At 44.2% G+C, this 16,313-nt stretch overlaps 1 protein-coding gene across 1 annotated transcript in view; it reads left to right on the top strand.

Moving 5' to 3' along the window:
- Positions 1-16,313, top strand: part of LOC139409257 (leucine-rich repeat-containing protein 7-like) — a 117,688-nt gene that overhangs the window by 91,712 nt on the left and 9,663 nt on the right. The window contains exons 12-22 of the mRNA XM_071154144.1: positions 2,557-2,686; positions 3,322-3,437; positions 4,188-4,257; positions 4,388-4,487; positions 4,938-5,062; positions 5,147-5,335; positions 5,531-5,665; positions 7,278-7,364; positions 8,517-8,628; positions 11,215-11,398; positions 14,416-16,219. Coding sequence (XP_071010245.1) covers positions 2,557-2,686; positions 3,322-3,437; positions 4,188-4,257; positions 4,388-4,487; positions 4,938-5,062; positions 5,147-5,335; positions 5,531-5,665; positions 7,278-7,364; positions 8,517-8,628; positions 11,215-11,398; positions 14,416-16,219 — 3,052 coding nt within the window. The remainder of the gene's footprint in view (positions 1-2,556; positions 2,687-3,321; positions 3,438-4,187; positions 4,258-4,387; positions 4,488-4,937; positions 5,063-5,146; positions 5,336-5,530; positions 5,666-7,277; positions 7,365-8,516; positions 8,629-11,214; positions 11,399-14,415; positions 16,220-16,313) is intronic.

Here is a 16,313-nt window from a genome sequence, read left to right as displayed (position 1 = left end):
AGCTCTTTCCCTCATCCTATCCTGTTCATATACAATTACATTTTACACTAAACGCTCTGTTGGAGTTTGAATTTAAAAACTGGACAGTTGTTGTTGTTTTTGCTCACGTTGTCCTTTCAAATCTGACAAAGAGGCAAGGGCATTTGACTCAATAAACACTGTGGCTTTAGAGTTTAAGGTATAATATAAGAGTTAAGTTTGTCATTCATGAAGTTCAGTATTTAATATTCCCGATTTTGGTAAAAAGCATACTGTTGATTATAATCTGATTGAAAAGAGATACTGGCACCACCAGATAGTGAGTATTCATTTTCATTTTCACTCATGGAATTAATAAAGTTGAATAAATGTTGTGGTTTGTCTGTAAAAATCTCTCATTCTATCAAGTCATGGTATTGAATATTGCCATGATTCTCATGAATCCATTTGATTCATGATTTCGCCTTTCTGTAGTCTGTACATGTCTTAGATGGATCTACTCTTATAAGGAACACAATTATGATTTGTTTCCATTAATGTCTCTATACCAAGGAGGGATCAGTCATCTGAGACTATCTGTCAACAACAAATACAGTCAATAACTAATAATGCAACCTGTTGCTGAAATGAATCTGCCCGTGGCTTGAGTGAAATACTGCTTGTATCATTATGATACAGTTGAAGTCGGAAGTTTACATACACCTTAGCCAACTACATTTAAACTCAGTTTTTACAATTCCTGACATTTAATCCTAGTAAAAATCCCCTGTCTTAGGTCTGTTAGGATCACCACTTTATTTTAAGAATGTGAAATGTCAGAATAATAGTAGAGATAATAATTTATTTCAGCTTTTATTTCTTTCATCACAATCCCAGTGGGTCAGAAGTTTACAAACACTTAATTAGTATATGTTTAATTTGGGTCAAACGTTTCGGGTAGCCTTCCACAAGCTTCCCACAATAAATTGGGTGAATTTTGGCCCATTCCTCCTGACAGAGCTTGTGTAACTGAGTCAGGTTTGTAGGCCTCCTTGCTCGCACACGCTTTTTCAGTTCAGCCCACAAATTTTCTATGGGATTGAGGTCAGGGCTTTGTGGTGGCCACTCCAATACCTTGACTTTGTTGTCCTTAAGCCATTTTGCCACAACTTTGGAAGTATGCTTGGGGTCATTGTCCATTTGGAAGACCCATTTGTGACCAAGCTTTAACTTCCTGACTGATGTCTTGAGATGTTGCTTCAATATATGCACATAATTTTCTTGCCTCATGATGCCATCTATTTTGCGAAGTGCACCAGTCCCTCCTGCAGCAAAGCACTCCCACAACATGATGCTGCCACCCCCATGTGTCACGATTGAGATGGTGTTCTTCAGCTTGCAAGCGTCCCCCTTTTTCCTCCAAACATAACAATGGTCATTATGTCCAAACAGTTATATTTTTGTTTCATCAGACCAGAGGACATTTCTCCAAAAAGTACAGTCTTTGTTCCCATGTGCAGTTGCAAACCGTAGTCTGTTTTTCTATGGCGGTTTTGGAACAGTGGCTTCTTCCTTGCCGAGTGGCCTTTCAGGTTATGTCAATATAGGACTCGTTTTTACTGTGGATATAGATACTTTGTACCCGTTTCATCCAGCATCTTCACAAGGTCCTTTGCTGTTGTTCTGGGATTGATTTTCACTTTTCGCACCAAAGTACGATCATCTCTAGGAGACAGAACGCGTCTCCTTCCTGAGCGGTATGACAGCTGCATGGTCCCATGGTGTTTATACTTGCACACTATTGTTTGTACAGATGAACGTTGTACCTTCAGGCATTTGGAAATTGCTTCCAAGGATGAACCAGACTTGTGGTCTACAATATTTTCTGAGGTATTGGCTGATTTCTTTTCATTTTCCCATGATGTCAAGCAAAGAGGCACTGAGTTTGAAGGTAGGCCTTGAAATACATCCACAGGTACACCTCCATTTGACTCAAATTATGTCAATTAGCCTATCAGAAGCTTCTAAATTCATGACATCATTTTGGGGAATTTTCAAAGCTGTTTAAAGGCACAGTCAACTTAGTGTATGTAAACTTCTGACCCACTGGAATTGTGATACAGTGAATTCTAAGTGAAATAATCTGTCTGTTAACAATTGTTGAAAAAATTACTAGTGTCATGCACAAAGTAGATGTCCTAACCGACTTGACAAAACTATAGTTTGTTAAGAAGACATTTGTGGAGTGGTTGAAAAACAAGTTTTAATGACTCCAACCTAAGTGTATGTAAATGTTCCACTTCAATAATTCACAGCCCATTTTTTTGCGTACAAAATAAGTTGGTCTGTGTAAGTAGGTCTGTGCTTCACAGGTTCTTGACAAAATGATATGCACATATTAATATGGTACATCAAAGACATGTGTAGTAGAAAATCTATGCAGATTTGTGGTTGTTTTTCCTTTATTTTTTACTGATAGGGTTTTGGTTATTGTGCTTCTTTACATGTTGATGGTACACTAATAACTAACCAAGTGGAAGTAGCTGTGGCATGAAGGATTCTTAAGGGACCCGTTCTCCTCTTTCTTCTTCTACCCAGTTTATCGCTTTTAGAGGAGTTTGACTGCAGCTGTAATGAATTAGAGTCCCTGCCCCCCACCATTGGCTACCTGCCCAACCTTCGCACGTTTTCTGCTGATGAAAACTTTCTCATTGAACTACCTAGGGAGGTACGTCCGTCTGTCCCTATATCCTCACAGTGCTCCTGTACTCACACACATACACAATGCATTTGGTTGTGTATTTAACAGTGTTGGGGAATAGTGAACTACATCTAGTTCAACTAGTAATTTAACTATGTTTTGCAGTAGCTTGGTGGCAGTTGAACTAAATTCAAATCTTGGTAGTGTTGTCAGTAGTTAATTACTTCTTTGCTATGCAGCGGTGTGGCTAACTACTGGAACTACATGCTACTTTTTTGCAAAAATAATATATAGGTGAGGTAGGCAAGAATTTTCTTGCTTTTTCAGCGTCAGACCTGCCTAATTTTCACTTGAAACTTTGAATAGGCTAAATCACACCTTCTGCTAACATCTGACTCCAGAGTGATCTATTCTTGCAATTTGTAGTCTATGACATTTCAGGTTTTGATATGATAATTTAGCACAAAGTAGTTTGGATGTAGTGATCTACTTTTTCTTCAGGGTAGCTTTAGTGTAGCTTAACTTCTTCCCGTGTGAAGTAATTGGTAGCGTGGTAAACTATATTTTCAGAGTAGCTTCCTCAAAACTGGTCATTTATATGGTTTGGTGCATGGAAGATGGAAAGTGATCACTGAAATATCTGCTTGGCTCTTTTGTTGCAGATTGGGAACTGTAAGAATGTGACAGTCATGTCGTTGCGCTCCAATAAACTAGAGTTTCTACCTGATGAGATTGGGCAGATGACCAAGCTACGTGTTCTCAACTTAAGCGACAATAGGTATCTACCGATTTTTCTGCTATGTATACATACAGTAGCACACGCACACACAGAAACACAGACACACAGAAACGCAGACACACAGTGAATCCATATGTTCCTCACACTCTCATTGACGAGGAAAAGGCTTGTGTTGTGTGTCTATATATTTACATAGCGCGTAGGTGGAGTGGGGCATTCTTCTGAGGATTTTATATAAACTAGGGAAGCTAGCTAGTGGTTATTATTTTGTTAATAGCACATTAAGATAGCTGCACAGCCTTAGAAAGCACTTCCCCCTGCCCACGGGCTAATTAAGAAAGCTCTTTATGAGATGTTTGGTTGCTCTGCCAGTGATTAACTGGATCCAAGGTAATTAAACCTGACCATCACTTAACACACGACAGCCATTAGTCAGACCTGCCTCTACACGCAGCACCACACACCACAGAGCTGATAGGCTGCCTCAGAATGGGCATCGAATCACCCCAACCCTGCATCATCCTGCCTATCGTAGCCCACAACACTGTCTTCCTCTGACATATTTCTGTTGTCAAAGTGAGGCAGAGTTTGCTGAGCGTGTTGCCAAGGTGAGTAGTGGGTGTCAGTCAGTCAGAGGCAGGCTATTATAGTTCCTTGGCAGAGGAATAATATTGGCTTTTCACAGGGGACTTAATGATGATCTGTGTCCTTGAACACACCCGAACACAGTGTACTCTTTGAGATGATATGCCTTCTTACTCCCATTTCGTCTTCTTCTCCCTTACACAGATTAAAGAATCTCCCATTCACTTTCACAAAACTAAAAGATCTTGCTGCTCTTTGGCTTTCAGACAATCAGGTAAATATGATCTTATATATTGTTTTGTTAGAAAGAAACAGACCTTTACATTTTAGGATCAAATCTATTGTTTTACCTGTGTTAGCTATACTTGAAGTGTCAATGATGTGTGATTGTCTTCTGTGTGCAGTCCAAGGCCCTGATCCCTCTCCAGACCGAGGCTCATCCAGAGACCAAGCAGAGGGTCCTCACCAACTACATGTTCCCTCAGCAACCACGACATGATGAGGGTGAGCTAGCCAGATACTGTGGGTGGAAATGTAACACATGCTGACATGAGGGAAAATGCTCATAGCCAAGTATTCCCACAAAGTGGATGTTGCAGTACTATGAGTATGTGATTTTGTGATCTCTAAGGTGCCATGGATATGTATTTACAATTGATGAATGGTGCTTGAAATAACACTGGTATCCCTCATAGTAATGGGTATAGTGATATGTGTGCAGAGCATGTGTCACTGAACTACCCTTTGAGGGTCAGAGAGACTGAAGGTGTACATTTACTCAGGGATTGAATCCATTTTGAGGTTCCACTTGAGGGCGTTTGACAGATGGTTGGGTTAGGTGCCAGTGCACTGTATGCTGTTGGTGAAGTGAGCATGTCAGAACAGCACCAGTGTGAGACCAGTGCACAATAAGTCAGTGACACCTCCCTGTTTTCCTGCCCGTCCTCTCTGTAGACTACCAGTCAGACAGCGACAGCTTCAACCCCACCTTATGGGAGGAGCAGCGTCAGCAGAGGATGACCGTTGCCTTTGAGTTCGAGGAGAAGAAGGAGGAGGAGGACAACTCTGGAAAAGTCAAGGTTTCACAGGACTTTCTGTTGACCTCAGTTTCCCCCGTTTTTATTTTGTTATGCCCGCTTATTTTGCTTGTCCTGTCCATCCAGGTTGAGATCAATCTGAAGCGCTACCCCACACCGTACCCAGAGGACCTGAAGAACATGGTGAAGTCAGTGCAGAACATGGTGGGCAAGAACCAGCTTCCCCTCAGCACTGGTACTAACTCCTCTGGTACCAACATGGAGTCGCGAAAACAAGAACAGTATGAGCCCCCCTGGCCCATGCCCCCCAAAGAGGTAACAGACCGGGTCATACCACACACCCAGAGACCTACACACACACACACACACACACACACACACACACACACACACACACACACACACACAGAGACAAATACAAAAACAAATGATTTGATTATACATAGTCCTCTTTGGCTGAATGCGATAGATATGTGTCACCCAGTCACTCAGAGTGATCTTCTGTTCCAGGTGATGGAAAGAGAGATGTTAGAGAGAGAGAGAGAGTTCAACAAGACTCAGATGACAGAGCAGGGCATCATCCACAACTCTGCCATCGACATCCCAAAGCGCAAGGACAAGGAGGATCTGACTGAGAGCTCAGAGGTACAGGAGCAATTTCCTTATCTCTTTGTGAAAATGTTAAATCGTTTGTAGCACTTAATTACGTCCTTTTAACACCAGGAAAGCAAAACAAAACAACAGCTTGTATTGGGCTTGGTGGGGGAGAGAGTACTGACATGAATGTTTACACTGCAGCCTCAAGGTCCTCTCAGGCCGTTATGTCAGATTTAGTCCTTAGTTGCCTTGGACATCTCAATGTGAGAGTTCGGGTAGAGGTGAGACCACCTGTATTGAACGCATGGGAACTGAATTTAATTGAAAGAACTGAGTGGGTGTGTCCAAACTTTTTCAAAGACATAGATTAATGTAGTATCAGGTTTCAGTGTTTTTGACTTATGGCCAGGTGTGACAAAGTTTGAGGGGGCGATGTATTAAACCCAGGGCCATGGAACTGTGGCGTAGCAACTTTTTAGAGGTGATTGAAACCTACAGAGATCATAGAATCCTTTCATCTGGAAGCCTCAAAGGCCCCATGATGGCTTCAACTGGGTCTTTGTTAAATCGTTAGCTCTCTCTCTCTAAATACACAGAGGAGTCAGACAGGTAGTCTGCTGAGGTGCTGTTTTCAGATTTTTTTTTATGCTGTGTGCAAAAAGGTGCATTATCTTGGCATAATATCATATTGTGGCTGAAATGGAGGTTAACTCGGCCATAGCTCAAATGTCAAGTATTAGTGCATTTGCAAGTCCCCAGGGGGGCAACCTGGTGCAGAATTTGTAGCCTTTAATAAGGCTTGAAATACTGCACAACGAACAGCAGAGGCTGTTGAACAAACAGAGCAAAGGTCAGTGTTAAATGTCAATTGCATTCAGAGGACTCCAAGAGGCTAGATCTGAATAAGCGCCTGTTCCCAGAGTCAAGTGGTCAGCATCTGGAGATGAATGAAGCAGGTCATATAATATGTATCTTGTATCTGATTACTGCCATTTCTTTATAAGCTCTATAGGAGCCCAGAGTTTGGGCCATTTACATCAGGGTTGTAAATGCACTAATGCTGGTTGTGAGTCCTTTAAACATTGTATATATTTAAGATGAGATGTAGATGAGATTTTATTTTAACCTGTAAAATGAAAATACATTTCCAGTGGAAGTAGGTTCCAACTTCCAAGGAGTCAGCTAGCAACCACTTACTTTCCTAACCCTACATCTGGAAGGTTCTCCTGTGCTTGGCACTCTGCTATATCTCTACCTCTCTGTAAAGTGTGTTGACAGAGCTGCAATGTCCTGTGTACTTTGTGTCCATAACTGCTTTGGATTGCCTCATGCTGTCTCCTCCCATAAAACCCCAGGGAGAAAGAGACCCTTGGGTGCCGCGGTGCCGCAATGGGAACTGGGTCACAGGGTGGGGGCTGGAGGGGTGGGGGGCTGGTGGGGAGGGGGGCTGGAGGGATTGGGGGATGGAGGGGTAGGGGTGGCTGGAGGGATGTGGGGGATGGATGGGTGGGGGGATGGATGGGTGGGGGGGTGAAGGGGTGGGGGGGCTGATGCCATAAACCATGCTTCTTTACCTCACACAACTTTTTTTTTGTAGAACCATGAAAATTTCCTCTCCATCTTTTATTTGTTTGTATGTGTGTTTGTTTGTTTTGCTTAGATTTCTTTACATCGCGTGGTTCCCAAGCTGCCACAGCCAGAGAATGCATCATCAGCCGTTACAGCTTCTTCCTGTTTCTGCCTCATAGTAAGTGGCTGTGAGATCAGACATTAGACAGTCTGCTCAACCACGGCTCGGCTGGTGTGACTTCACACTGCCTCTTGCACGCTGACAAAGACTATGAAACGTCTGGAGAAACAAAGTCGGAGTATCATGAAATATGAAGATGAAAGCCGATAACAGCCACTCTCTCTAATGAACAGCGAAACTGTAGATATGTAATGTATATCAAGTACAGTACTTATGAAGAGGAACATTTTTTATGCAAAGTCTGCATCATGGCATATATAGTATACACAGTAGTGTGCCAACGGGCAGTAGACTGGCAGTGCCAAGGCTAACTCCAGCACTTATTGGCATCACCACACCACGCAGCTGTTTGTTTTGAGTTAATCAAGCATTCCTCTGAGACCAGGCAAAAAGCATCCAGCCTGGCATACCAATTACTCCCAGCCACAGAGAAGGTGCTGGTAAATTATGGACACAATCTTGGGAGTGATTTAAGGTGGCATTTTTACCCAAAGCAGAAAGCGGTTGCAGCTGTCGTTGCGTGTCATGTAACACTGAACATGCTGAACCCTCATAGTAGCCCCATCATGGGTATGGATTTATAGATATTCGATTATATGTTTTGAAACATATAGAAGTATCGGATATATTGTGATCTCTTTTTTTACACAAGAGAAAAAGAAGATGGCGGGAGATACAGATATGCCAGTGAGACAGTGCTGTGTAGTGAGTGTTCCTGGGATGTGGTTCCTGGAGTCGCCTGGCAAGCAGGCCTGGTGTTCTCTTTCCGCTCGGCTGCCTCAGCCTGCCCTGTGGGGGTGCAATGAGCAGAGCTGCAGATGTGGGACATCAGGTGTGGGAAGTAGGCTCTCCTGTAGCAAGCAGCTGGGCCTCTAAGCCCTAAGAGATAAGGAAGTCACAGATAGGACATGCTCCAGTGTGTTACACATCACTAAGATATAGAGAAAATATATCAGTTACTGATGACACTATCAGTATAAGCAGTACAATAATGATCAGTTATGTACTATATTTGTGTCATTTTGTTAGTTCCTGCCTCAGGAAGAGCTTGTGGAGTTAAGTCGTTGAAGCTGTTAACCAAGCTGTGTGTAGGTTTTTGTCTTTTGGTCTTTTGTTCAGAAATAAGAATTGTGTAATAACTTTTCTCAGGATTCTATGAGCGGCTCTCCAAATGATATCCGTATCTCTGATATGAGGCCCACCCTGGTGGAACCGGCCATGTACAAACCAAAGGTTGTATTACTGGGGAAAGACAAGAAAGGTAGGCCGTAAACTCCCATCCCTGGTATTCTACTTCACTACAAACACAACCATTATCATTAAGGTTATATCATCACTGCTCTCTGTTCCTCTAAACTCATTTCAGAAAACAAAAATGAGTGATGTTAGAGGTCAAAGATCAAGCCCCCAAGACATGCTAACCTCCCCTGTTATGGTAATGGTGAAAGGTTAGCATGTGTTGGGGGTATGATCTTTGACCCTCCGTAACTTTCTCAGTCATTGTTATTCACGATTTATCCAGGATTGTCCATAATAATGGTAGCATCCACATTAATGTAGTGTTTAGAAATATATTATATTCTTATTTCTAAGAAAAGGTACTCCAAAATTACACAATAAATGATTTACCGTTCATTTCTATTGGGCACAAAATAATCTGAAACACAACCCAAACAAACTGAAGGCATCAAACAAGTTTATAGAGTCACAAGCTTGATGTAGTCATTGCATGCTAGGAAAATGGGTACAAATACTGAACTTTTTAATACTTTATAAGAATCTTTAGGGGTGTCAATCATTTTTATCACTACCTTTTTGAGATAAACAATGATTACTTGTTAAACAAAATCTCTTTCTCTGAACAATTATACTAGTATAAAATAATATAATTTCCCAATGTTTTAAAATGATTGTGTAGTCATTATTGCTCATCTTTATCAATGGTGACCCCACCATATACAGTACCAGTCGAACGTTTAGACCTACTCATTCAAGGGTTTTTCTTTATTTTTACTATTTTCTACATTACATTTTATCAAGGCACACCTGTAAATTGAAATGCATTCATGAAGCTGGTTGAAAGAATGTCAAGAGTGTGCAAAGCTGTCATCAAGGCAAAGGGTGGCTACTTTGAAGAATCTCATATGAAAATATATTTGATTTGTTTAACACTTTTTTGGTTACTATATGATTCCATATGTGTTATTTCATAGTTTTGATGTCTTCACTGTTATTCTACAATGTAGAAAATAGTAAAAATAAAGGAAAACGCTTGAATGAGTAGGTGTGTCCAAACTTTTGACTGGTACTGTATATCTTGGGCCATACTTTCAAACTGATAAACCAGAGAGTAAGCTGATTGACTAGTTGCTGCAGGCCATTTGGGCTGATATCTCAATCGGTGGGAGGCTGACCCCTATCAGCAAATACACTCACTCTCCGCTCTTACCTATTCTGACATGAAAAAGCCTCAAGCTTTCTCAACTCTACAGTGAAAATCCCTGTGTTTGCTATTGTTATTTCTAATTGCATGGTTGTTTCCTCCTGTGAGATTACAAAGCATAGTCCTGCAATGCACAATTATTATATAATGTCCTTGGGGAGTTTTGTATTCTAATTAGGTACGGTATAAAGCATAAGGGCGACTCCACGCCAGCGGGAGCGGGAATAATATTTTTGGTATCTCAGATTGTTCTGGCAATTCTCACATAGAAAATTAATTGGGAGGAAGGATGTTTAAAATGCTTTTTACATTTGTACCACAAACGATTTTTTTGAAAATCATGATGGAATTGGCCATTTCATGCCCTTTATAGACCCATACATGCCTCCTGTAAGACCATATGATATGTGAACCATATATGATACAGACAACATCTTGGTGTCAGTATACTCCTTATAGTGGTCTCTCTAATATGTAGTATGTCTTTATTCTGAAATACAAATATTCACATTCATTTATTCAACATTAAAAATATTTATTCCTCAAAATGACCCTTTTAGATTGTGTTCATTTTAAGACAGATTGTTCGGGACGATATACTCTACAAGTACATCACATTTCTAGAGTGGACTCTGCTAATTCTGAAGGTATGATACATTTTATGAGCACCACCAACACCGTGAATGGGAAAATAGATTAAATGCAAACTCCCTCTGCTGGTGACTTGCTGAATGTGCAATCCTAAAGGAGGGCTGTGATTGGTTACTGACCTATAACGTCAATTTCTGTATATAAAATGGGTCATATCATTAAAAGTACCGGAGAGCCCACTCTGTAAATTAGAGATGTTTACAAACAATATGTCAAAAATAATCTTCATCAAAAAGGGTAGTTTAGAAATACTAATATTACTTTTTATCACATTGAATAAATACACATCAAAAGGTGTATTTCAGAATAAAGACATACTTCATATTAGAGAGACCAATATAAGGAGTATAATGACACCAAGATGGGCATAAAATGGCAATATTACTCATTATACAAAAAACGTTTTTTGATACAAATGTAAAAAGCATGTTATACATCCTTCCTCCCAAGGAAGTAACTATGTGAGAATTGCCAGAACTATCTGAGATGCCAGAAATATTTCTTGTGGAATCGCCCATGTTTATTGCAATCCATTACATAACGACTCCCTGTTGGATTGAGGAGAACAGCATCCAATTCTCTCCAATAGCTTTTGCTCCCCTGGAGACCCAGCTTTAGCCCACATTTCAAGTGGAAACATGAGCAGTGACCTTTTGAAAATAAGATAACTCCTTAAGCCCCCATTCAAATGAAATGTTCAGGTAGATGACAGCAGAGACATGTCAATGCTTTTCTCTCGCCCTTCCCTGTCAGAGTCTACAGATGAATCAGATCCGGATAAGATGCATTGCCTGAACAACAGTGGCTCGTCAGCCACCTACTCGGACTACTCTCCATCCCAGGGTTCTTCTGGCTCCTCTAACCCCCCGGGCAACGTGGCCGCCCTGCAGGCTGCTGGGAAGGATGGAGGAGTGCCTCAACAACACTGGACCAACAGGTGGGCAGTGGCTCACCGGCTTTCAACCCACAGTCCTCACACAGAACCAGTGGCCAGCTACAGACACACGCCTGATAGCAAGCTTACGGTGACCCATGATCGGTCTTCCATCGGCAAAATCAGAGGCTCAGCATAGCCCTATATCGTCTGTTTGCCGACAATGGTCTGATGTCAGTTTGCCTACCATGGTGTGCTGCCTCAGCCACCTGTGGTATGATAAGTGCTTGCTAGCTGGGTCACTTCCAGTACTGTTCTGTACTGTGTAAATATGTCATTTAGCAGGCATCGATTCCAGCCGTCTGTTTCTTGAGACAGGGATGTTGTGTAGAGCACCTGGGTGAACAAGGGTTGGAACTCCAGCTGTCAAGAGGCTGTGAGAGAGAGTGGCGCAACAAGGCTATTTTAAATCTTTCATTAACATACATCTCCATAAGACTGACAGAGCGCCGCACAGCACACCTCTCACTCACTCACTCACTCACTCACTCACTCACTCACTCTCACACACAGAGAAGATAGCCCTATTTGGTAAAATACCAAGTCCGTATTATGACAAGAACAGCTCAAATAAGAAAAGAGAAATGACAGTCCACCATTACTTTAATTCCGAAAGTTTCTTCAAGTGCAGTCGCAAAAACCATCAAGTGCTATGATGAAACTGGCTCTCATGAAGACCACCACAGGAAAGGAAGACCCAGAGTTACCTCTGCTGCAGAGGATAAGTTCATTAGAGTTAACTGCACCTCAGATTGCAGCCCAAATAAATGCTTCACAGAGTTCAAGTAAGAGACATATCTCAACATCAATTGTTCAGAGGAGACTGTGTGAATCAGGCCTTCATGGTCGATTGCTGGAAAGAAACCACTACTAAAGGACACCAATAAGAAGAGACTTGCTTGGGCCAAGAAACACAAGCAATTTGGTGGAAATCTGTCTTGGTCTGATGAGTCTAAATTTAATCATTTTGGTTTCAACCGCCGTGTCTTTGTGAGACACAGAGTAAGTGAACAGATTATCTCGGCATGTGTGGTTTCCACCGTGAAGCATGGAGGAGGAGGTGTGATGGTGTGGGGGTGCTTTGCTCGCGACACTGTCAGTGATTTATTTAGAATTCAAGGCACACTTAACCAGCATGGCTACCACAGCATTGGCTACCACAGCATTGAAGCAATACACCATCCCATCTGGTTTGCGCGTAGTGGGACTATAATTTGTTTTTCAACAGGACAATGACCAAAAGCACACCTCCAGGTTTTGTAAGGGCTATTTGACCAAGAAGGTGTCACGGATCCCTCCGGAACTTTCATTATGCGCACCTGGCCCCTATTCCCAGTGATTAGTAATTGCTTGAGTGTGTCCTTGGTTTACCATTGTCCTGTCGATTTATTTTTACAATGTCCGTTGGTGCGTGTGAGTACCTGTGCTGTGTGTTTTGTCTTTCGTGCCATTGTGGATTGTGCAGATGATTACGGGTCTCGTAATATCATTGTGCGCTTGTGTTATTTATTCGAGGTACTCCTCGCTCTTTAGTTCAGGTTTCAACCCTGTTTTGTATAGTGTTTGCCTTTAAACGGCACACCGTAATTTGGGGTATAATAAAAAAACTATTACGCGTTCCTGCGCCTGTCTCTCGACCATTTATGCCAACGTGACAGAATAATCCACCATTACGGGAGACAGCGGGAACTTCAGCAGCTGCAACTGGGCCGTCCGACGCCGCCACAACGTGTCCGTCCGGCGATGCAACTTCAGCAGCTGCAACTGGGCCGTCCGACGCCGCCACAACGTGTCCGTCCGGCGATGCAACTTCAGCAGCTGCAACTGGGCCGTCCGACACCGCCACAACGTGTCCGTCCGGCGATGCAACTTCAGCAGCTGCAACTGGGCCGTCCGACACCGCCACAACGTGTCCGTCCGGCGATGCAACTTCAGCAGCTGCAACTGGGCCGTCCGACGCCACTGCGAATGGTCCTTCCGACAACCGCCGCAACTTCGGCAGTTGCAACTAGCCCGTCCGACGACGATGCAACTTTGGCAGTTGCAACTAGCCCGTCCGACGACGATACAACTTCGGCAGTTGCAACTAGCCCGTCCGACGACGATACAACTTCGGCAGTTGCAACTAGCCCGTCCGACCCGCACTGCGTTCCTGTGATCAGCGCGTCAGGGGGATACTGTCACGATCCCTCCGGAACTTTCATTATGCACACCTGGCCCCTATTCCCAGTGATTGGTAATTGTATAAGTGTGTCCTTGGTTTACCATTGTCCTATTGATTATTGTTACAATGTTCGTTGGTTTGTGTGAGTACCTGTGCTGTGTGTTTTGGCTTTCGTGCCATTGTGGATTGCGCAGATGATTACGGGTCCCGTGTGTTAATCATTGTGCGCTTGTGTTATTTATTCGAGGTACTCCTCGCTCTTTTATTTGGGTTTCAACTCTGTGTTTTGTATAGTGTTTGTTTGGGCTTTGTCCCCGTGCCTTTACACGGCACGCCGTCATTTGGGGTATAATAAAAAAAACTATTACGCATTCCTGCGCCTGTCTTCCGACCATTTATGCCAACGTGACAGAAGGAGAGTGATGGAGTGCTGCATCACCTGACCTTAACCCAATTGAGATGGTTTTGTATGAGTTGAACCGCAGAGTGAAGGAAAAGCAGCCAACAAGTGCTCAGCATGTGTGGGAACTCCTTCAAGACTGTTGGAAAAGCATTCCTCATGAAGTTGGTTGAGAGAATGCCAAGAGTATGCAACGCTGTCATCAAGGCAAAGGGTGGTTACTTTGAAGAATCTAAAATGTAAAATGTATTTTGATTTGTTTAACACTTTTTTGGGTTACTGTATGATATATGTTATTTCATAGTTCTGATGTCTTCACTATTATTCTACAATGTAGAAAATAGTAAAAATGAAGAAAAACCGATGAGTGAGTATGTGTGTCCAAACTTTTGATTGGTGCTGTACATCTTAATGAAATGATACACTGTCATACCTGTGCTTACGCTCTTTCTGCAGGCTGGTCCAGCAGTTCCCCAAACCCATCGAAACCAAGCCGCTACTGAGTCAGAGAGACCCCAGAGAGACCCCTCCCTCCAGCACACTGCAGCAGCGCGGTGAGCGACGCCCCCTCAGTGACACCTTTGACCAGTGGAACGATACCTCCCACTACGACAACACAGGCTTCGTGTCTGAGGAGGCTCCTCTGGAGATCCCCAGTGGTAGCAGCAGTGGTAACCCCATGCTGGGCTCCAAGTCCCGCAGCTCCTCCACCTCCCACGGGGGCCGCCGGCCCCTCATGAGGCAGGAGCGCATCGTGGGCGTCCCCCTGGAGCTGCAGGATGCCCCTCACCAACACCCACACCCCTCCCACCAATTCCATAATGTCCGCACCACGCCAGAAAATGAAGTGCCTCAGCCTCCCCCTCCCAACCCATGGCAGAACTGGACACGAACGCCCAGCCCCTTCGAGGACCGCACAGCTTTCCCCTCAAAACTGAGCTCCCCAGGCAACAGCCCCAACCCTGACCGCAAGGACTTTGAGCAGGAGATGCATCATGGGGAGCTGCCGGGGACGTTCCCCTCCACAGGAACATGGGGTTACCTAGACTCCAGGAACTCGGGACAGGGTCAGGGGCGCAGCAACCAGCAGGCCAACATATCCAGCATGTACCAACATGTCCAATCCAAACCCACTAGACCAAGCTCTGGGGCCATGGTGATGAGCAAGAGCTCTGAGCGCCTCTCTCCCATGATGAAGGAGGTGAAGGCTAAGTTCAAGAAGTCCCAGAGCATTGATGAAATAGACATGGGCTCCTACAAGGTGTACAGCATCCCCGTGGACAGCTACAGCTCCAGCATAGAGAACCATGGGAGTGTTGACCGTCCAGACATGCCGGCCCCCATGGAACAGAGCATGTCCCGCAGCCAGTCTGCCCCCATGCTGGACGATGATGACGCCTACGGCACAAATAGCCAGCAGCAGAAGCCTGCCATCCCCAAGAAGGTCTACCACTTCGACCAGAGCTTCAACCCTCAGGTGGCTATGGATATGAGGAATCAGCAGCAGGAGAGGAGGGCCCCTCCGCCCTTCCCCAACACCCCTGAGTATGTCAACCAGCCAGGGAAGACCCTGCCCAAAGAGCTGGTGAGCCCCAGGGGCTACCGGGGTTACCCTCCTATGGACCAGATGTTCTCCTACTCTCAGCCCTCAGTCAACGAGGAGAACCAGCCGCCCCAGCAGCAGCAACCCTTCCCCATCCCTAGTCAGCGCTCCCGACCTGGATTCCTGAGGCGGGCTGACTCCCTGGTCAGCTCCACAGAGCTGGCTCTGTTCCGCAGGGTTCAGGAGGCCCAGGAGATGCAGCAGATGTCGGACCACTACGGCCGGCAGCACTTCAAAGGTATTCTGGAGCAACAGAACAGTCCCAGCATGGCCCAGCAGGACCAACAGTACAACAAGAGGAATGGCAGGTACGAGGAAGACTACTCCTCCTACCAGGAGCCCAAGAAGCCTATCATGGGCTACCCTACAAAGAGCCTGACGCAGCGACGCCCCCTGTCGGCCAGGAGTTACAGCACAGAGACGTTTGGGGCGTCCCAGGCCAGGCCTGTGTCTGCCAGACCCACAATGGCTGCACTGTTGGAGAAGATGCCTCCAGATTATAATCTGAGCACGTGCACTGAGAATATAAAGAGCCCTGATGAGATGAAAATGCGCACCATGCAGCTGCAGCATAAGCCTGATGATATGTCCTCTAAGATGCCAGTAGACTGGAGGCAACAGCTGCTTAGACATATAGAGGCCAAACGATTAGACCGGGTAAGTCTGACAACTTCTTAAACACATTTTATTACACGCTCACGTAACATATATATGGGCGCTTCTGTTGACACACCACATGACTGCATGACTG

The sequence above is a fragment of the Oncorhynchus clarkii genome, chromosome 5 (genome assembly GCF_045791955.1).
Source record: "Oncorhynchus clarkii lewisi isolate Uvic-CL-2024 chromosome 5, UVic_Ocla_1.0, whole genome shotgun sequence".
In the NCBI taxonomy this organism is placed as follows: domain Eukaryota; kingdom Metazoa; phylum Chordata; class Actinopteri; order Salmoniformes; family Salmonidae; genus Oncorhynchus; species Oncorhynchus clarkii.
The sequence above is the reverse complement of the archived record's forward strand: the minus strand, read 5'-3'. Positions and strand labels throughout refer to the sequence as shown.